Source organism: Balaenoptera musculus, chromosome 1 (genome assembly GCF_009873245.2).
Source record: "Balaenoptera musculus isolate JJ_BM4_2016_0621 chromosome 1, mBalMus1.pri.v3, whole genome shotgun sequence".
NCBI classification, from domain to species: domain Eukaryota; kingdom Metazoa; phylum Chordata; class Mammalia; order Artiodactyla; family Balaenopteridae; genus Balaenoptera; species Balaenoptera musculus.
In genome coordinates, this window is record NC_045785.1 from 68,082,284 (window position 1) to 68,106,023 (window position 23,740).

The 23,740-nt window shown below is 38.8% G+C and overlaps 1 protein-coding gene across 2 annotated transcripts in view; it reads left to right on the top strand.

Annotated features, from left to right (window-relative positions):
• GIPC2 (GIPC PDZ domain containing family member 2) overlaps window positions 1-23,740 on the top strand; it is a 90,155-nt gene that overhangs the window by 61,993 nt on the left and 4,422 nt on the right. For both annotated transcript variants that reach the window (XM_036832630.1, XM_036832622.1), the window contains one exon: window positions 3,192-3,273. In XM_036832630.1, coding sequence (XP_036688525.1) covers window positions 3,192-3,273 — 82 coding nt within the window. The remainder of the gene's footprint in view (window positions 1-3,191; window positions 3,274-23,740) is intronic.

A 23,740-nucleotide genomic window follows, 5' to 3' on the forward strand; every position in this document is an offset into this window, starting at 1 on the left:
GCACAGGCTCAGTAGTTGTGGCGCATGGGCTTAGTTGCTCCGCGACATGTGGGATCTTCCCAGAGCAGTGCTTGAACCTGTGTCCCCTGCATTGGCAGGCGGATTCTTAACCACTGTGCCACCAGGGAAGTCCCGAGTATGAAGATTTCAGGCAGGGAGACCAATTAGGAGACTTCTGCAAATAAGAAAAGATGAGGGGAGTATTATTCAGCCATAAAAAAGAAGAAAATCCTGCCATTTGTAACAACATGGATGGACCTTGAGGGTATTAAGCTAAGTGAAATAATTCAGATAGAGAAAGACAAATATTGGATGACCTCAGTTATATACTCCTCTCACCACCCCCCCCCCAAAAAAAACCCCACCTCATACAGAAACGGACCAGATTGGTTGTTGCCAAAGGCAGGGGATTGGGGGTGGGTGGGTGAAATGGGTGAAGAGGGTCACGGTACAAACTTCTACTTATAAACAAGTCCTGAGGATAGACTGCACAGCATGGTGACTATAGTTAACAATACTGTATTATATATTTGAAAGTTGCTAAGAGACTAGATCTTAAAAGTTCTCATCACAAGGAAAAAAAATTAAAACTATGTGTGGTTATGGATGTTAACTAGACTTATTGTGGTGATGATTTTACAGTATATACACATATCAAATCTTTATGTTGTATACCTGAAACTAAGATAATGTTATACGTCAATTATATCTCAATTAAAAAAAGTCAGGACTGAACACAGGCAATCAGAATGTGAATGGAAGAGGGGGTGATGAGATCAAGAGCTATTTAGAACTGTAAGATCTTGGGGACCATTTTTGTATGAGAAGTACTGATACTTGTTACAATTACTTATAATATGGCTGGTTAGATGCAAAGGTAAACACCTAAGTTACTTTGCATAGCCTGTCACTTCACACAGACCATTCAAAATACATTGTAAAGAAGGCAAGAGTGATATATCATGTCTCTTGTCTCATTGTTTTAAAGGCTTAGTTAATATAAATAAAAGTACAAGAAAGTTGTAATAATATCCTCAAGGAAATAAAAATAAAATTTTATTTGCAATAAAATGCATATTTTTTTAAAGATTTTTTTTAAACAGCTTTATTGGAGTATAATTGCTTTACAATGGTGGGTTACTTTCTGCTTTATAACAAAGTGAATCAGCTATACATATACATATATCCCCATATCTCCTCCCTCTTGCGTCTCCCTCCCACCCTCCCTATCCCACCCCTAAAGATTATTTTTTTGATGTGGACCATTTTTAAAGTCTTTATTGAATTTGTTACAATATTGCTTCTGTTTTACGTTTTGGGTTTTTGGCTGCAAGGCATGTGGGATCATAGTTCATCAACCAGGGATCGAACCCTCACCCTCTGCACTGGAAGACAGTCTTAACCGCTGGACCGCCAGGGAATTCCCTAAAATGCATATTTTCAATAAGTTTTGAGAATACAAAGCAACCTATATTTATGACAGTATTTAAAGTATTATGAAATTTTTGCAGTGTAATCTTGAATTTAACATTTGTACCCGTAGTTGAGTATTTAACATCTTTGGGCAAATTTTATTTCAGCTATGAAGCCATTTAAAACCAAGTATTGAAATAAACTAAACAGAACCAGACTTCACCAAATATTAAACCAAGATTTTAAAAGAGTAATAAAATATATTCAATCATGTTTTTCATAGAAACTTTTAGGAAGAACAAACATATTTTGGTACCATTAATACATAAAACAACAATTATTTTAAAATATTATTTCATCATCTCCTTATAAAATTTCTATTTTTATAACATACTCAATACATTAATGTGGTAACACATGTGTTTAATTGATAAAAATTGCATACAGTTGTCCCCTCTTATCCACAGTGGACACGTTCCAAAACCCCCAGTGGATGTCTGAAACTGTGGATAGTACTGAACCCTATATATACTATGTTTTTTCCTATACATACATATCTATGATAAAGTTTAAGTTAGAAATTGGGCACAGTAAAAGATGATAATAACTAATAGTAAAATAGAACTATTATAAAGTACACTATAATAAAAGTTGTGTGAACGTGATCTCTCCAAATGTCTTATTTTACTGTACTCACCCTTCTTGTGATGATGTGAGATGATAAAATGCCAGTGTGATGGGATGGAGTGAGGTAAATGACATAGGCATTGTGACATAGCGTTAGGCTACCACTGACCTTCTGACTCTAAGTCAGGAGGATCATCTGCTTGAGTGATCCTGGATCATCTAGCTGTGATGATGGTGAAGGTTGGATCTCAGGAGCAGGTGATGTCTGTGGTTGGGGATTCTGGGATGGAGCAGGTGGTGTGAGATTTTATCATACTATTCAGAATGGCACACAATGTAAAACTTGTGAACTGTTTGTTTCTGGAATTTTCCATATAATATTTCTGGACCTCCATTGACTGAGGTAACTGAAACTGAGGAAAGCAAGACCACAGATAAGGGGGGACTTCTGTCCAATAAAATTAATAAAAAAATAAACAATAGGGGTATGTGTTCAGAGTGTTTTACTCTTGGGGTGAGCTGGTAATGCATGTGGCCTGCATGATAAAGACCAAAGCCCTATTCAAGGCATACAGGACTCCTTAAGATCTAGTCATGTCTGGCACTGTGATTCCCATCACATGGGACTTCTTGCAGTCCTTTAACCCACTGTACGCTTTTATCAGACTCTGCAACCTCACATAGACGTTGAGTATATAGTGCCTTCTACTTTCAGTGCCTGCTTCTGCTTATCTGGCGCCAGTTCATTTTGAAAACACTTCTAAGTCACCTTTCTGAAGTCTTCCTGGACACTTAGAGATTTAAACTTACTTCCCCTGTGATGCCTCTTTGCCTTTGACATCCTTTAGAAATTGTCCTTGTTATTGTTAAATAGCTATTTTCACATTTGTCTCCCTTCTAGACTGCTAGCTGCTTGGAGACTGTTCTGGCTTTTCTTCTTTGAATCTATAATACTTAACACAAACACCAAAAATATTTACTATATTGATTTGTGTTGAGTTGCAGTGCACATTCTAGATATATTTCCATTCAAATTAGCTGAAGTGCACAACCAAGAACTGGCTCCACATCAGATTTCCCCCTATGTATGCCTCGACATTCAAGAGATTATACATAAAAATATGATTTTATTTCTCTTTTCTTTGATAAAGCCCTCTGAAACCAAAGCGAAGGCGATTGAAAAGGTTGATGATCTTCTTGAATTGTACATGGGAATTCGGGATATCGATTTAGGTAAGATTATACTACTTAAAAAAGTCTTATGTGTTAATTTGATGGAACTTAATGCTTATTTGTGTCTTGCTTGCATTTATTGTCAATTATATTTTTCAAGATAAACAGTATCTGTGGAGTGATGGAAAGCATAATGAAAATAAAGATAAATAAAAATGAAAAGAACACCTGGCCCTTACCCCTTATTAGTTGTGAGGCCTCAAAGCCAAGTCAACTTTTCTTAACTTCAGGGTTTTTTTTTTACAGGAAAATGTTCATTTTATCTATTTTTTTAAATCGAAGTATAGTTGATTTACAATATTGTGTTAGTTTCAGGTGTACAGCAAAGTGATTCAGTTATATATATTTATATATATATATATTTTTTCAGATTCTTTTCCATTATAGGTTATTATAAGATATTGAATATAGTTCCCTGTGCTATATAGTAAATCCTTGTTGTTTATATATTTTATGTATAGTAGTGTATATCTATAAATCCCAAACTCCTAATTTATCCCGCCCCCCTTTTTCCCTTTGGTAACTGTAAGTTTGTTTTCTATGTCTGTGAGTCTGTTTCTGTTTTGTAAATTAGTTCATTTGTATTATTTTTTAGATTCTACATATGAGTGATATCATATTTTTCTTTATCTTACTTCCACCCATGTTGTTGCAAATGGCAATATTTCATTCTTTTTTTATGGCTGAGTAGTAATATATCTATATCTATCACATCTTCTTTATCCATTCATCTGCCAGTGGACACTTACATTGCTTCCATGTCTTGGCTATTGTAAATAGTGCTGCTATGAACATTGGTGTGCATGTATTTTTTGAATTAGAGTTTTCATCTTTTCCAGTATATGCCCAGTAGTGGGATTGCAGGATCATATGGTAGCTCTATATTTAGTTTTTTAAGGAACCTCCATACTGTTTTCCAAGTGGCTGCACCAATTTACATTCCCACCAACAATGTAGGAGGGTTCCTTTTTCTCCACACCCTCTCCAGCATTTATTATTTGTAGACTTTTTTTTTGGCTGTGCTGTGCAGCATGCGGAATCTTAGTTCCCTGACCAGGGATTGAAACCATGCCCCTTGCATTGGGAGCACAGAGTCTTAACCACTGGACTGCCAGGGAAGTTCCCTATTATTTGTAGACTTTTTGATGATGGCCATTTTGACCAGTGTGAGGTGATAACTCATTGTAATTTTGATTTGCATTTCTCTAATAATTAGTGATGTTGAGCATCTCTTCATGTGCCTGTTGACCATCTTTATGTCTTCTTTGGAGAAATGCCTATTTAGGTTTTCTGCCCATTTTTTGATTGGGTTGTTTGTTTTTTTGGTATTGAGTTGTATAGGCTGTTTTAAACTTCAGTTTTTAACCTATAAATAATATTTCCTACATAAGCAGTTTTATGGCTTTAAAAAATATATATGATGATAGATGTTAACTAGACTTACTGTGGTGATGATTTCATATATACATATATTAAAATATATATGAAAAATTTTTGTAAATGATACATATGAAAAGTATTTAATACATCAGATTTAATGGACAAATTGTGTATTTATTACAATATTAAAGTTGTGCCCCATTTGATAAGATTACTGAAACCTTGTGAACAATGAATCAAATATGAAGAAAGCAGACACACTTGGCATGTGACGAACAAGGGCATTTGAGCAGTTGATTCTCTGTGTATTTCTTTATTTTATTTTATTTTATTTTATGTTTTAAAAATTTTATTTATTTTATTTTTGGCTGCATTGGGTCTTTGTTGCTGCACGCTGGCTTTCTCTAGTTGCAGTGAGCGGGGCTACTCTTCGTTGCAGTGCGCAGGTGTCTCATTGTGGTGGCTTCTCTTGTTGTGGAGCATGGGCTCTAGGCGTGCGGGCTTCAGTAGTTGTGGCTCACGGGCTCTAGAGCACAGGCTCAGTAGTTGTGGCGCATGGGCTTAGTTGCTCCACAGCATGTGGGATCTTCCCGGACCAGGGCTCGAACCCATGTCCCCTGCATTAGCAGGCGGATTCTTAACCACTGCGCCACCAGGGAAGCCCTCTGTGTATTTCTTATGTCATCATTAGGATGTCAGTATCTTGATCTCTCAGTTAAGACTCTATCAATTGCAAATAACAAATGAAACAAAACAAAACTCAACAAATCTAATTCCAACTGGCTTAAGGGAAGAAAGGCAGGGAAATGTTCTGGTTCTTATAGCTGAAAATTCAAGAGGTAGATCTTCGCTTCAAAAATGGTTAGAACTGGAGTTCTCACGCTGTCATCAGGATGTGGTTTCTCTTCTCTCAATTCTGGCTTCATTTCAGGTCCCCATGGTATCCCCTGGCAGCTTCAGGCCCTCCCTCATAGAGCCCAAATGACAGCCATGGCTCCACTCTCTACATCTTCTTGGTGGCAAGCACAGTGGGAGAGAGGGAGGGCCTTTTCCAAGTCATTCAAACAAAATGCTCAGGATCGTCTCTGATTGTCTCAAGTGAACTAGTCACAGAGGCCAGGGAGGTGGCTAGGTCTGGGTCAAATGCTCTACCTCTGCAACAGAGAGTGACTCTGAAATACAAGAGCTGAGATTGTGAAGGGCCTGGTCCCTCCAGTGCAGAAGCAAGATGATAAATGTTCCCTTAAGAAGGGCAGGTGGATGCTGGGTGGGGAAAGAGTGAATGAGCATGCTAGTGGGGGGTGTGTGCCTGCATGCATCTGTGTGTGTGGGCATGGGTGAATTTGTATCAGGTACTTAATAAATTTTTTAAAGTCAAAGACTGGGACTATTTTGTTTACTTGCTACCAGGGAAGGTATTTTACTTTACATTAGCTAGAAGTATTTAAAACTCATTCTTCCTTTTCTACTTCTACTCATCTTCCTTTTCCTTACAGAGTTTATTCTTATTTTTTTCTAGCCTATCTGAACTTTAAAAATAAAATTTTTATGTTGGCTGTCCAGATGATGTCTGTAATTGAAAGAAGTGATACTCTTTTCTAGCTCCTTTAAGAGAAATATAAAATTTGGATATAATAGATCCTTGCTACACACGACACGAAGTTAAAGCTGAGATGATCCTATAGAAAGCAAGTGTTTTAAAATGTTTCTCCCAACCTGTTTGTATTTGGAAAAATAAAGAGATTTGCATAAATGATGTGGGCCTGTGACAGTTATGCAAATGAACTTGCAAATGAGAGTAAAGGGGATTTAGAGATGCTAGTGCTCTTAAACTCAGGTAGTATTTGTTAGGAAAGTAGTATGAAATATCTCTATTCAATTGAGAAGTTTTAAAATTGTGTACTGTATAAATATTATAAGATTCAGGAACTAGGGTATCAGTTGCTGGATCTTGAGCTTTAGGAGAATCATACTTTTCGAAGGTGAGAACTTAAAGCAGTGCTCAACTTTAGAACTTAATTTTGGGCATAGGTCTGTCTTATAGCTACTTAAGTATAAATTGGGCATAATTAAATAAATCATATTTAATAATCTTTTGTTATTAAAATATACAAATATACAGGGAAGAGTGTTGGGCAATGGTACAAGTAATTATAAATGAATTAAGAAAGTTCTTTTTTTATAGATTTATTTATTTAATTAATTTTTTGGCTGCGTTGGATCTTCGTTGCTGTGCGCGGGCTTTTTCTAGTTGTGGCGAGCGGGGGGCTACTCTTCGTTGCGGTGTGCAGGCTTCTCATTGCGATGGCTTCTCTTGTTGCGGGGCACAGGCTCTAGGCGTTCAGGCTTCAGTAGTTGTGGCTCATGGGCTCTAGAGCGCAGGCTCAGTATTTGTGGCGCATGGGCTTAGCTGCTTCGTGGCATGTGGGATCTTCTGGGACCAGGGCTTGAACCCGTGTGCCCTGCATTGGCAGGCAGATTCTTAACCACTGCAACACCAGGGAAGCCCAAGAAAGTTCTTTAAAGATCAATTTTCTTTCACTGTGACAAATTCAGAGCACTAAACATTCCTCACAAATTCCTTGTAAATTAGCTAGTAATCCCTTTACAAAGTTAATTAATCAAATTCCTCCAATGACATAAAAATCATTATTATTATACATGATTAGCAATGTGATTAGTCACCTAGGGAGGTAAAGTCTAAGGAAAGTAATTATTTGGAGAATGTGAACCATTGCTGAACTAGGAATTTCTCTCATTATTCAGATCTGATTAGCATGAAATATGACTCACAAATATGACACTGATTCAACAGACAAATGAATATATTTACTTGTTTGTATTCCAAGCATTTCTTAGCTTTCAGAAATGTTGTCTTAATGCAAATTACATTGATATCACGTTATTTTTGAGTTAATGTTTTTGTTAGAAAACTTAAAAAAAGTAATATGGCAATAAAATGACTAAAACCCAAAACACTATCCTCAAAAAAGGATTGGGATGTATTTACTATTTGAAAATGGAAAACAATTCAAATGGGTTTATGTAGAAGTAACCCTGAAGGGGATAGTGCTTCATTTGGTTGTAAAGTTGTGAACTATTTCACAACCAACCCAATGCCAGCCAACGTGGCTTGCCTTGGAATGTTACCCATGGGGGAAAATGGTTTCTGGAAGATTTTGAGTCCTGTAAGACCCTAGATGGGATTGACCTAACTTAAAGGAATGTTGTGTCATATACGTTTCTTCATGAATATTTAAGGCCATTGTGTAAATTGTATACGGAACTACACTATTTTCTGATGATACCAACTTAGGAGTTTGGAGATCATCCCAGCAACTTCAGAATTTTAGGATTTCTAATTTATAAAGAGATCCAGAGTGGGGGGGGGCCTTCAAGATGGCAGAGGAGTAAGACTTGGAGATCACCTTCCTCCCCAAAAATACATCAAAAATACATCTACATGTGGAACAACTCCTACAGAACACCTACTGAATGCTGGCAGAAGACTTCAGACTTCCCAAAAGGCAAGAAACTCTCCATGTACCTGGGTAGGGCAAAAGAAAAAAGAAAAAACAGAGACAAAAGAGTAGGGATGGGACCTACACCTCTGGGAGGGAGCTGTGAAGGAGGAGAAGTTTCCACACACTAGGAAGACCCTTCACTGGTGGAGACAGGGGGCAGTGGGTGGGGGGGAAGCTTCGGAGCCACGGAGGAGAGCACAGCAACAGGGGTGCAGAGGGCAAAGTGGAGAGATTCCTGCACAGAGGATCAGTGCCGACCAGCACTCACCAGCCTGAGAGGCTTGTCTGCTTACACTCTGGGGCGGATGGGGGCTGGGAGCTGAGGCTCAGGCTCTGGAGGTCAGATCCCAGGGAGAGGACTGAGGTTGGCTGCATGAACACAGCCTGGAGGGGGCTAGTGCGCCATAGCTAGCAGGAAGGGAGTCTGGGAAAAAGTCTGGACCTGCCTAAGAGGCAAGAGACCATTGTTTCGGTGTGTGCGAGGAGAGGGGATTCCTTCCCTGTCTGCCCACAGAAGGCAGAGCACTGCCTAAATGAGCTCCAGAGATGGGTGCAAGCCACGGCTCTCAGCGTGGACCCCAGAGACGAGCATGAAACGCTAAGGCTGCTGCTGCAGCCACCAAGAATCCTATGTGCAAACACAGGTCTCTATCCACACTGCCCCGGGAGCCTGTGCAGCCTGCTACTGCCAGGGTCCCGTGATCCAGGGACAACTTCCCTGGGAGAATGCACAGTGCACCTCAGGCTGTTGCAACATCATGGTGGCCTCTGCTGCCGCAGGCTTGCCCTACATTCCAATTATAACTACTGTACCCGTCCCTCCCCCAAGCCTGAGTGAACCAGAGACCCCTAATCAGCCGCTTCTTTAACCCCCTCCTGTCTGGGTGGAAACCGAAGGCTGAGGGCGACCTACATGCAGAGGCGGGGCCAAATCCAAAGCTGAACCCCAGGAGCTGTGCGAACAAAGAAGAGAAAGGGAAATCTCTCCCAGCAGCATCAGGAGCAGCGGATTAAATCGCCACAATCAACTTGAGGTACCCTGCATCTGTGGAATACCTGAATAGACAATGAATCAACCCAAAACTGAGGCGGTGGACTTTGGGAGCACCTGTAGACTTGGGGTTTGCTGTCTGCGACTGAGTTGTTTCTGATTTTTATGTTTATCTTAGTATAGTTTTTGGCGCTTGTGATCATTGGTGGATTTGTTTATTGGTTTGGTTGCTCTCTTCTTTTTTTAATTACTTTTTAATTTTTTTATTTTAATTTTTAAATTTTAATTATTTTATTTTATTTTTATTTATTTTCTTTCTTTTTTTCTCCTTTTTCTTCTGAGTCATGTGGCTGACAGGGTCTTGGTGCTCCGGCCTGGTGTCAGGCCTGAGCCTGTGAGGTGGGAGAGCCGAGTTGGGGACATTGAATCACCAGAGACCTCCCAGCCCCACATAATATCAGTTGGCGAGAACTCTCCCAGAGATCTCCGTCTCAACACTAAGACCTAATTCCACCCAACGGCCAGCAAGCTCCAGTGCTGGATGACCCATGCCAAACAACTAGCAAGACAGCAACACAGCCCCACCCATTAGCAGAGAGGCTACCTAAAATCATACTAAGTTCAAGACACCCCAAAACACACCACTGGATGCAACCCTGCCCAAAAGAAAGACAAGATCCAGCCCCACCCACCAGAATACAGGCACCAGTCCCTCCATCAGGAAGCCTACACAAGCCACTGAACCAACCTTACCCACTGGGGGCAGACACCAAAAACAATGGGAACTACGAACCTGCAGCCTGAGAAAAGGAGACCCCAAACACAGTAAGTTAAGCAAAATGGGAAGAGAGAGAAATATGCAGCAGATGAAGGAGCAAGGTAAAAACCCACCAAACCAAATGAAGAGGAAATAGGCAGTCTACCTGAAAAAGAATTCAGAGTAATGATAGTAAAGACAATCCAAAATCTTGGAAATAGACTGGAGAAAATACAAGAAACGTTTAACAAGGACCTAGAAGAACTAAAGAGCAAAGAAACAGTGATGAACAACACAATAAATGAAATTAAAAATTCACTAGAAGGAATCAGTAGCAGAATAACTGAGGCAGAAGAACGGATAAGCGACCTGGAAGATAAAATAGTGGAAATAACTACTGCAGAGCAGAATAAAGAAAAAATAATGAAAAGAATTGAGGACAGTCTCAGAGACCTCTGGGACAACATTAAATGCACCAACATTCGAATTATAGGGGTCCCAGAAGAAGAAGAGGAAAAGAAAGGGTCTGAGAAAATATTTGAAGAGATTATAGTTGAAAACTTCCCTAACATGGGAAAGGAAATCGTCAATCAAGTCCAGGAAGCACAGAGAGTCCCATACAGGATAAATCCAAGGAGAAACACGCCAAGACACATATTAATCAAACTATCAAAAATTAAATACAAAGAAAAATATTAAAAGCAGCAAGGGAAAAGCAGCAAATAACATACAAGGGAATCCCCATAAGGTTAACAGCTGATCTTTCAGCAGAAACTCTGCAAGCCAGAAGGAAATAGCAGGACATATTTAAAGTGATGAAAGGGAAAAACCTACACCTAAGATTACTCTACCCAGCAAGGATCTCATTCAGATTTGATGGAGAAATTAAAACCTTTACAGACAAGCAAAAGCTAAGAGAATTCAGCACCACCAAACCAGCTATACAACAAATGCTAAAGGAACTTCTCTAGGCAGGAAACACAAGAGAAGGAAAAGACCTACAAAAACAAACCCAAAACAATGAACAAGAGGGTAATAGGAACATACATATTGATAATTACCTTAAATGTGAGTGGATTAAATGCTCCAGCCAAAAGACATAGACTGGCTGAATGGATACAAAAACAAGACCCATATATATGCTGTCTACACGAGACCCACTTCAGACCTAGGGACACATACAGACTGAAAGTGAGGGGATGGAAAAAGATATTCCATGCAAATGGAAATCAAAAGAAAGCTGGAGTAGCAATTCTCATATCAGACAAAATAGACTTTAAAATAAAGACTATTACAAGAGACAAAGAAGGACACTACATAATGATCAAGGGATCAATCCAAGAAGAAGATATAACAATTGTAAATATTTATGCATCCAACATAGGAGCACCTGATTACATAAGACAAATGCTAACAGCCATAAAAGGGGAAATTGACAGTAACACAATCATAGTAGGGGACTTTAACACCCCACTTTCACCAATGGACAGATCATCCAAAAGGAAAATAAATAAGGAAACACAGGCTTTAAATGACACATTAAAGAAGATGGACTTAATTGATATTTGTAGGACATTTCATCCAAAAACAACAGAATACACTTTCTTCTCAAGTGCTCATGGAACATTCTCCAGGATCATATCTTGGGTCACAAATCAAGCCTTGATAAATTTAAGAAAATTGAAATTGTATCAAGTATCTTTTCTGACAGCAACGCTATGAGACTAGATATCAATTACAGGAAAAAACTGTAAAAAATACAAACACATGGAGGCTAAACAATACGCTACTAAATAACCAAAAGGTCACTGAAGATATCAAAGAGGAAATAAAAAAATACCTAGAAAAAATTACAGTGAAAACACGATGACCCAAAGCCTATGGGATGTAAGAAAAGCAGTTCTAAAAGGGAAGTTTATAGCAATACAATCCTACCTCAAGAAATATCTCAAATAAACAACCTAACCTTACACCTAAAGCAATTAGAAAAAGAAGAACAATTAGAGAAAGGAGAACAAAAATACCCCAAAGGTAGCAGAAGGAAAGAAATCATAAAGATCAGAAAAGAAATAAATGAAAAAGAAATGAAGGAAACAGTATCAAAGATCAGTAAAGCTAAAAGCTGGTTCTTTGAGAAGGTAAACAAAATTGATAAACCATTAGCCAGACTCATCAAGAGAAAAAGGGAGAAGACTCAAATCAACAGGATTAGAAATGAAAAAGGAGAAGTAACAACTGACACTGCAGAAATACAAAGGATCATGAGGGATTACTAGAAGCAACTATATGCCAATAAAATGGGCAACCTGGAAGAAATGGACAAATTCTTAGAAAAGCACAACCTTCTGAGACTGAACCAAGAAGATATAGAAAATATAAACAGACCAATCACAAGCACTGAAATTGAAACTGTGATTAAAACTCTTCAAACAAACAAAAGGCCAGGACCAGATGGCTTCACAGGGGAATACTTTCAAATATTTAGAGAAGAGCTAACACCTATCCTTCTCAAACTCTTCCAAAATATAGCAGAGGGAGGAACACTCCCAAACTCATTCTACGAGGCCACCATCACCCTGATACCAAAACCAGACAAAGATGTCACAAAGAAAGAAAACTACAGACCAATATCACTGATGAACATAGATGCAAAACTCTTCAACAAAATACTAGCAAACAGAACCCAAGAGCACATTAAAAGGATCATACACCATGATCAAGTGGGGTTTATCCCAGGAATGCAAGGATTCTTCAATATACCCAAACCAATCAACGTGGTATACCATATTAACAAACTGAAGGATAAAATCCATATGATCATCTAAATAGATGCATAAAAAGCTTTTGACAAAATTCAACAGCTGTTTATGATAAAAACCCTCCAGAAAGTAGGCATAGAGGGAACTTACCTGAACATAATAAAGACCATATATGAGAAACCCACAGCCAACATCGTTCTCAGTGGTGAAAACCTGAAACCATTTCCTCTAAAATCAGGAACAAGACAAGGTTGCCTACTCTCACCACTGTTATTCAACATAGTTTTGGAAGTTTTAGCCACAGCAATCAGAAAAGAAAAAGAAATAAAAGGAATCCAAATCGGAAAAGAATTAAAGCTGTCAGTGTTTGAAGATGACATGATACTATACATAGAGAATCCTAAAGACTCTACCAGAAAACTACTAGAGCTAATCAATGAATTTGGTAAAGTAGCAGGATACAGAATTAATGCACAGAAATCTCATGCATTCCTATACACTAATGAGGAAAAATCTGAAAGAGAAATTAAGGAAACACTCCCATTTACTATTGCAACAAAAAGAATAAAATACCTAGGAATAAACCTACCTAAGGAGACAAAAGACCTGTATGCAGAAAACTATGAGACACTGATGAAAGAAATTAAAGATGATACAAACAGATGGAGAGATATACCATGTTCTTGGATTGGAAGTATCAACATTGTGAAAATGACTATACTACCAAAGCAATCTACAGATTCAGTGCAATCCCTATCAAACTACCAATGGCATTTTTCACAGAACTAAAACAAAAAATTTCAAAATTTGTATGGAAACACAAAAGACCTTGAATAGCCAAAGCAATCCTGAGAAAGAAAAACGGAGCTGGAGGAATTAGGCTCCTGGACTTCAGACTATACTAGAAAGCTACAGTAATCAAGACAGTATGGTACTTGCACTGAAACAGAAATATAGATCAATGGAACAGGATAGAAAGCCCAGAGATAAACCCACGCACACATGGTCACCTTATTTTTGATAAAGGAGGCAAGAATATATAACGGAGAAAAGACAGCCTCTTAAGTGGTGCTGGGAAAACTGGACAGGTACATGTAAAAGAATGAGATTAGAACCCTCCCTAACACCATACACAAAAATAAACTCAAAATGGATTAAAGACCTAAATGTAAGGCCAGACACTATAAAACTCTTAGAGGAAAACGTAGGCAGAATGCTCTATGACATAAGTCACAGCAAGGTCCTTTTTGACCCACCTCCTAGAGAAATGGAAATAAAAACAAAAATAAATAAATGCAACCTAATGAAACTTAAAAGCTTTTGCACAGCAAAGTAAACCATAAACAAGACGAAAAGACAACCCTCAGAATGGGGAAAATATTTGCAAATGAAGCAACTGACAAAGGATTAATCTCCAAAATATACAGGAAGCTCATGCAGCTCAATATCGAAATAACAAACCAATCCGAAAATGGGCAGAAGATGTAAATAGACATTTCTCCAAAGAAGATATACAGATTGCCAACTAACACATGAAAGTATGCTCAACATCACTAATCATTAGAGAAATGAAAATCAAAACTACAATGAGGTATCACCTCACACCAGTCAGAATGGCCATCATGAAAAAATCTACAAACAGTAACTGCTGGAGAGGGTGTGGAGAAAAGGGAACCCTCTTGCACTGTTGGTGGTAATGTAAATTGATACAGTGACTGTGGAGAACGGTATGGAGATTCCTTAAAAAACTAAAAATAGAACTACCCCATGACCCAGCAATCCCACTACTGGGCATATACCCTGAGAAAACCATAATTCAAAAAGAGTCATGTACCCCAATGTTCATTGCAGCACTATTTAGAATAACCGGGACATGGAAGCAACCTAAGTGTTCATCAACAGATGAATGGATAAAGAAGATGTGGCACATATATACAATGGAATATTACTCAGCCATAAAAAGAAATGAAATTGAGTTATTTGTAGTGAGGTGGATGGACCTAGAGTCTGTCATACAGAGTGAAGTTAAGCCAGAAAGAGAAAATACCGTATGCCTACACGTATATATGGAATCTAAAAAAAAAAGAAAAAGGTTCTTAAGAACCTAGGGACAGGACAGGAATAAAGATGCAGACGTAGAGAATGGACTTGAGGGCATGGGGAGGGGGAAGGGTAAGCTGGGACCAAGAGAGATAGTAGCATTGACATATATACACTACCAAATGTAAAATTGATAGGTAGTGTGAAGTAGCTACATAGCACAGGGAGATCAGCTCGGTCCTTTGTGACCACCTAGAGGGGTGGGATAGGGAGAGTGGGAGGGAGGCATAAGAGGGAGGGGATATGGGGATATATGTATAGATATAGCTGATTCACTTTGTTATACAGCAGAAACTAACACAACATTGTAAAGCAATTATACTCCAATAAAGATGTTAAAAAATTAATGTTATTGCTAATGAAGTTTGTCATTATAAAAGTAAAAATGAAAATCCTTAAAAAAAAAAAGAGATCCCGAAATATGTGGAAAGGAAATTTGAATGATAGTTTCTCAGTAATGTTTTCCTGTAAAATCTTTTATAGGTCTTTTAAACGTATATGATAATGTTATTTAGAGATAATTACATTTTTTCCTAGGATGATTTCTTTTTTCACTGAATTCAAAACATTGAACACTATGGAAAGTCATCCTTCTCAGATAAAGCCAATGAAATTTTGGAAATAGATTTTTCTTAAACATTCTGTATTGCCTGTATTTTTTGATGTTTGACTAATGTGTGAGTTGCTTGAAATGGGTCGATATTTATGAAAAGTCTTAGGGAAAGTAGGTGCTAAAGACTTTACATAGAAAGAGGTACAGTTACAGATTTAATGGTTAAATTAACAATGGTGGTCACTAACCTTTATCTAAACCCTGCTATGTGCCATTTTATAGATTTGAGAACAAACAGATTCAGAGATGTTTGGTAACTTGTCCAAAGTCAGCTAACAAGGACTGAGATTTAATTCTGGGACTTTGATACCAAGATTTTTCACCTTCAGTAGTGTCTTATAGCGAAAAGTTATGTTTAAGTATTTAAAAACTTAGTGGAAAATACAGATTGACCTGTATCACCAATATAAGTTTGTCATTAATAATGATGTGAAAGTTGTTTAGTAGTGGTAATAATATAAAGATATTCTCAGTATGGCCACTAGATGTCAGCACTTAGCTGCTATATGTGGTGCAACAATTCTACATTTTAGTGGAATATTTTTGCCAGGTTGTATTCAGGTGCTAAATATTATTGCGGCATATTGCAAATCTATTATAGTTAACATATTAAAAGCATTTTAGTGGCTGTCACTATGTTAATGTAATAAAACTTTAAAAAAAGTATTTCCTTTTGCTAAAGTTTCTTTTGCTTTTCTCTTTTTTTTCATAAATTTATTTATTATTTTTGGCTGCGTTGGGTCTTTGTTGCTGCGCACGGGCTTTCTCTAGTTGCGGTGAGCAGGGGCTACTCTTCCTTGTGGTCCGCGGGCTTCTCATTGCCGTGGCTTCTCTTGTTGCGGAGCACGGGCTCTGAGCGTGCGGGTTTCAGTAGCTGTGGCATATGGGCTTAGTAGTTGTGGCTCGTGGGCTCTAGAGCACAGGCTCAGTAGTTGTGGCACATGGGCTTTGTTGCTCTGTGGCATGTGGGATCTTCCCAGACCAGGGCTTGAACCCGTGTCCCCTGCATTGGCAGGCGGATTCTTAACCACTGAGCCACCAGGGAAGCCCTCTTTTGCTTTTCTCTTAAATCAGAGATTCAGTCTTTTACCAAAATGGATAAAATAATACCATTTATTTCTCCTGTAAAAAATATTTAAAATCTATGTTTATACTTTATGAGTTAGCAGTTCATAACATGGTCAGAGCATGCTCCATTCTTAATTTCTTTTAAAATACATAAGCAAATTATGGGTTTTGGAAAGATCTCTGGAGCACTGTATTACATACAGTATTTCCAGCATAACTCTGAAGCTGCCTAATTGGTACTTCTGTTGCTTCTACAAGACCGGTGGTTCCTTGAAGGGAGATAACTTACTCAGCTTTTAATCCCAGCTCCTACCACAGTGCCTCTCCCAGAGTAAATCCTTGGTAAATGTTTATTGACCGAATGTCTGTTAAGAGGCATAAAAATAGTGACTTCACAGGCCGTATGGAGTCCTAATATCATTTTTGAAACTTTAGCCCTTGGACAAATTATTTAACTTTGAGTCATAATTTCTGTATCTTTGTAAAAGGGTATGATAAAAAGCAACCTTACTGGGTTGGCAAGGCATTAAATTAAATATGTATAAAGTTTCTATCACATCATAAATAATAGGTATAGCTATTATCATTCTTAGCAATGATTACTAACAATTATTGCCAGTAATAATGGTAGTGGTGTAGTAGAGGTAGAAACATATAGGAGGTCTGAGCAGTTCTGGGGCTGTGTTTAGTGTATGGGAGGTTTTCTTCTCTGCTGTGCCAGCATGAGTGAGATTATATTGTTTGGACTGTAAGGTTATTGCCTGGGCATCTTAAGCCATCATTTTTCTCATTTTGTGACTAAGCAACCCAAACCAGAGATTGCGAGTCAGAGCTGGCCAGGTCCAGGATGTGTTGTTCCTGGGCTCAGGGCGCTAGCCAGTACTGCTGAGCTTCCTGAGGTGCCAAAAAACATGCACCAAGTTGTTTCTTTCAGCCAATGTGTGTGTGTGTGTGAGAGAGAGAGAGAGAGAGAAAGAGAGAGGGAGGGAGGGAGGTTGGTTGATTCATTGTCCATCAGTGAACATCTGATCCTGGTCATAGTTTCCTCCAGCATTTAAGAGCATCAGTCATCTGCACTGTTAATTTCTGCTTCTGAAGGGTCTGTAGATTTTCTTATATCTTTTATCTGTGTGAATCTTATTTCTTCCTCAAAGAGATTGTATATCACCCTCATGTCAGTATGATCTTTAGGTAACTGTCTCAGTAAATGCTGTCTGTAGGCCCTATGAGAAATATTTAGAATTGTAGTCTAAGCAAAATTCTGAACTTGAGTCCTACTTTTGCAAAAGTTTTGGCTGCTCTTCTTTCACATCCTGGCTACAGGATCAGAGTTCTGGGCTTCACTTTCGTGAGTGCATGCTAACTGCGTGGGTACAAAAATTATTTAAGTGTAATTACAAGGACTCTTTCTGTACCTACCCAGCTACCAGCATTTCCTGTACATAAGACACTGAACTAGTTTTCCCTGGGCATAAAAGACTGAGTAAGCTATTCAAGTTCTGTTGGGAGTTTATTCTCTGATAGAGGCAATATGTAGATGAAAATAATGACAGCACAGAACAATGTTAAATGTACACTCTAAGGCCTTATTCCTCAAAGTGTGGTCTGGGGACTGGCATTACCTGGGGGTTGTTGGAAATGCAGAATCTCAGGCTTTGCTGCAGAGCTACTGAACCAGAATCTGCACTTTGCCGAGATCTCAGCCAATACGTTTGCATACTCAAGTCTGAAGAGCACGGGTAGAAGGCTTTAGGGAATGCAGATGTCACTTCCAGCTGGGGACACAGGATTTCATGGAGGGAGGAGCCTTGAAGGAGAGAAAGGATTTTGATGGTGGAGCTGGTGATTAGGAGGAGGCTATCCTGGGCGAAGGTGGGAAGGAGGAAAGACGGCTTTTTGAGTTGTCAGATTTCTAAGGGTACAGCGTTAGTGCAGGAGTAAGCCATATGGGAACCAGGGGTACTTCGGATCAGAATGCCAGACAGGGTTTAGAGTTTTTAAGATATGCGTTGGCGATCAAAGGAATATTTTCATATATGCGAGTGACACAGACAGTCTCAGAGGTGGAAAGGAGCTTCCTGGTCCTTTTGTCTTATTACCTAATAGGATCAGAGCTGTGCTTTAGGAAGAGAAATCTAACGTACTTGTGGGAGATGGTCTGCTGACTAGACTTGGAGATTAAGGAAATAGCATGGTGGCAGTGTGAGTGAAATGAAGGCTAGAGAGGTTGCAGGGGTAGAATCAAGGGGAGGCAGTGTTTGGTACACAGGCAAGAAGAGAAAGTAACAGGGACAATGATTGCACTACTAATGACAGTGGTGGCAACGGGAGAAGGAGTAGCGGTTTTTTTGGAAAGGGAGATGATGTTTGGTTTCTGGACATGCTGGTTGAGATGCTAATGGGATACAAGCTAGGAGACTTGTGCACCCCTTATTCAGAAAGGGGTATTTGGAACTCGTGAGAGAAGTCAGGGATGGAAGTGAAGGTTTGGGACTTCTCTGCAGCAAGCCATGGTTAAGCTGGGGTTGTGGCTAAGACCTCCAAGGCAAGACCACCTAAGGACAGGAGGGACGCAGAACATCGGTAGAGTCCCATTTCCTGAACACTTGGTTTCTTATCTCACTGTGTGGAAATGCGCTTTGAGGGCCACTTTCCTCCTTTCTTGACTATGATACTATGGCTCTTGAAATAGAAGCAATACTTATAGACAATAGAGTGTTTCTCAATGGCTTTGGAAGTAATTTCCAAAATATAGCTGGTACCCACAAGGGCACAGAGTTTGTAAGTCAGCCATAGTTTTACTGCATTGAACAGACCCTAGCTAAAAAAACCAGAACAAAAACTTTCTCTCCAATTTGAATGTATCTACTGTATTTAAAATTTTCTTTCATTGTCTGTGTAGAAGTTTCTCTCCCTAATATTTTATTATGGTGATTTTCAAACATACAGTATGGTTGAAAGACTTTTTAGTACTTCATACCTGTCACCTAGATTCTACCGTTAATATTTGATTATAATTGCTTTAACATACACTCCCTTTACCCATCCTATGTAGAGATTTTTGTAAAAACATAGTGTGATTGTAATATGAAATTTATGTACTGCTTTTTCAGTAAATATTGAAAAGATTTTCTCAAGTCATTACAAAGTTATAAACATTGTTTAAAATTACTTCAAAATATTTCATCAAATATTTCATCTAATATATTTCATCACACTAGAGGTGACTTAATGATCCTGTGCCTTATTAAATAAAAAAAATGATCCTGCATCTTAGGTTTTTTTAAAATAAAAATGTTCTCCTAAATTCTTTTCTGTTTTTAAGATTTAAAAAAAAAGTGTAGATTCTCTTGTGTGAAGGAAAGAAGACACTATGTTGAAGAGATATCTGCACCCCTGTGTTCATAGCAGCATATTCACAATAGCCTAAGAAAATAGACTTAAGAAATCACCTAAGTATCTACTGGCAGATGAATGAATACAGAAGTTGAGATATATATACAATGGAATATTATTCAGCCATAAAAAGGAAATCCTGCCATTTGTGACAACATGGATGAGACTTGAGGGCATTATGCTAAGTGAAATAAGTCTGAGAAAGACAAATACGGTATGATCTCACTTATATGTGGAATCTAAGAATAGAACACCAAAAAACCAAACTCATAGAAAAAGATCAGTTTTGTGGTTATCAGAAGTAGGGGGTGAGAGGGAGGGGAATTGGATTAGGGTGGTCAAAAGATACAAACTTTCAGTTATAAGATAAATAAGTACTAGGGATGTAATGTACACATGATGACTCTAGCTAACACTGCCATATGGTGTATATGAAAGTTAAGAGAGTAAATTCTAAGAGCTCATTACAAGGAAAAAAAATATTTTTTGGTGTCTATGTGAATGATGTATGTTCACTAAACTTATTGTGGTAATCATTTCATGATGTATATAAGTCAAATCATTATGCTGTGTACCTTAAACCTATGCAGTGATGTATATCAATTTTATCTTAATAAAGCTGGGAGAAAAAAATGTATAGATTCACAGAAGTGGAAATATTAGTAGATCAAAGGATGTGAACATTTTTAAAGATTGGTACTTGTTGCCAAATTGTTTTTCAAAAGCCAAATTTACAAAGTCCACACCAGTATATTTGAGTGTGTGCTTCACTATATCCTGGCCAGCCTTGGCCTATCATTAAAAAAAAAAAAAAAAAAAAATATATATATATATATATATATAGAAGTTTTAGTAAACTTGGCAGGCCCTTGGGCTGGAGAAGGTCCAGCTGCAGCTGGACCTTCCTCGCTTTTGAAGTGTTTGCTTCTAAGTTAATGGTAAATCGAGAAGCTTTTGGGTCATGGCTGAAGCCTGGGGCAACGTGGGAGACAGGGAGATGATAATGAAGAGTTTCAATTTTCCTCACTTTTTACTGCTTAAAATATTTTTTTTAGGCAATCTCTAACTTAGAGAAAAGTTATACAGTACAAAATTTTTTTCTCTTGAACCATTTGAGAATAAATTAATGATATACAATTGCCCCCAAATACTTTAGTGCATATTTCCTATAAACAAAGGTATTCTCTTGTGTAACCCTAATATAATCATCCAAATCATGAAATCAACATTGATACATTACTAACATCTAATCATATCCTGTTTTCGTTTCACCAAGTGCCTTAATATCCATTACAGCAAAAGAGCATGTTCAAAATCATGTGTTACTTTTACTTGTGTCAATTTGGAGCATTTTCCACTCCTGATTTTCATGACCTTGACACTTTTGGAGGGTACAAGCCAGTTATTTTGCAGAATGTTCCTCATTTTTGGATTATTTTTCCATAATAACATTCAGGCTACACCTCTGGCAGAGATATCAGAAATGTGGTGCTGTGTTCTTTTCATTACATCTTATCTGGAGGCACGGGATTTTGATTTGTTCTGTTTATGATATTGTTTATTGATGACTTGTATAGGTGGTATTTACTAAGCTTCTCCACTGTAAAGTTATTCTCTTCATAATAAGTATTTGGTGAGGAGATATTTTGAAGCTATGTAAATATCCTGTTCCTCATGAATCAACCAACCAACCTTTCATCCATCTGTTTGTCAATCAACCAATCATTTCATTATGGATTCATGGTTTGCTGTTTTGTTCAATAGGATTATAATCTATGACCGTCACTACTTATTCTGATGCTCAAATTGTCCCTCATTGGGTCAGTGGGCATTACTCCACTCTGACTTCTATGTCTTTTCACATGTTCCCACCTTTTTTTTTTTTTTTTTTTGAGACTTTCTTACTTTCTGGCAGAAGTTATTCTTAGTTCATATTGTACTTTTCCTGCTCCAGCCCTGGAATCAGCCATTTCTCTGAGGAACTCTGATTCTTTTTAGTGGAAAATAATATTTGGGAACCAAGATCTGGGTGTTTTGTGTGCTCATTGCTATTGGGGTGTCACTGCTCCCAGGTCCCCACAGTGGATTGAGGAATGTGTGTATTCATGTCTTTTTATTTTATTTTATTATTTTATTATTTATTTTTGGCTGCATTGAGTCTTCGTTGCTGCATGCGGGCTTTCTCTAGTTGCGACGAGCGGGGGCTACTCCTCATTGTGGTGCGCAGGCTTCTCATGGCGGTGGCTTCTCTTGTTGTGGAGCATGGGCTCTAGGCGCGTGGGCTTCAGTAGTTGCAGCTCAGTACACGGGCTCAGTAGTTGTGGTGCACGGGCTCAGTTGTTCCACAGCATGTGGGATCTTCCTGGACCAGGGCTTGAACCTGTGTCCCCTGCATTGACAGGCAGATTCTTAACCACTGTGCCACCACGGAAGCCCTGTGTTCATGTCTTTACCTCTACAGTTTTTAATCTCTCTTTTGAAAAAAAAAAAAAAAGTTTCACTGATCTCTACAATGCTAATTTAGCAGCAATCATTCTAGTTTTCTCCCTTTTCCTATTTATCTTTCTCTGACAGTGACAAAACGTGGTTCCCATTATTCAGTGTACATACATGTATGTGATGCATGCCCTTGTATGTAACCAATCTCTCATCAGTGTGGCTACTGTCCTCTTCTCCCCCACCGCCATGCCCTCCTTACCACACCTGGACTCTCCACCCTACACCAACCTGTCCGGCCACGTGGAAGCCCTCCTCACCTTAACTAGGGCTTTGACCCCTGCCCCAGGTCACCCCATCCATATCCCACTTCTGCTCTGATTGTGGTGCCCTTCTGTTGGCCACATCTCCTCCCTTCCCCCCAGCCTACCTGTGTTAGTACTGAGCTGTTCGAGGTGAGGAACAGTTGTTAAATGCCCTCCAGAGCCCTAGTGGATTTTAGCTGGAAAGACCAGACCTCTCGGCTCATTCAGAGAAATCATACAACCTTTGATTTGTTTAACTTTAACTTGGGAGGGAAAAAGAGGCTGGGCTTTGGTGTTTCCCTTTTACCCGGGGGTTTTTCACCCAAGTCCCAGATCACATCCACACTGTCTCTTCCTGGTAGCTAGTGCTTATAGGGGGCTGAGAAAAAAACCAGCTGAGCCTTATGGGCTCCCAGCCAGGAGGGACAAGTCCCATGGGAATGTGTACTCCTGAAGATGCTGGTTCCCCAGACATAAAATATGGGATCCAGGCAACTTATTAGAAGAACAGAACAAGGGCACCATCTTTGCTTTCTATCCCAAACTGGGAAGGGGCTCAAAAAAAGTTTCCTTGATTCCACGAGGAGACAGATTTCCTCCCCTTCTCCCTGCCTTGATTGCCCCGTTGCAAACTGTTATCCTTTGTCTTTTTTATAGTTGGGGGTGGGGGAGTGGCAGAGGGGATGGGGAAAGCTAGTGATTATGGGGAGGTGGGGAGCAGATGTACTCTGGGTCTCCCGCCAGGCTTAGCCACAGGAGCTCTTGCTCCACCCACAGGGACACCAGAGGCTCCCACCTGATGGGCTCCAAGATGGAGGAGAAGGCAGGGGTAGAAGATGCAAACCAGGGTGCCGAAGACAGATTGTTTAAAACATCTTTGCTACCTTGATGTGTAATGATAGAGAGTATCTTATTTTAATTTGTACTAGAAGTATGTATCTGTGCATGTTCCTTTTATTAAAAATTTTTTTGAATGAATGAATGACTTTTATTATTTAAACTCTTTAATGCTAAATACACATGCATACAGAAAAATGAACAAGTTATAAGTATACAACACAAAATTCTCACAATGTGAACACTTATTTAACCGCCACTCATGTCAAGAAATAAAACTCTGCCAGTACTCAAAAGCCCT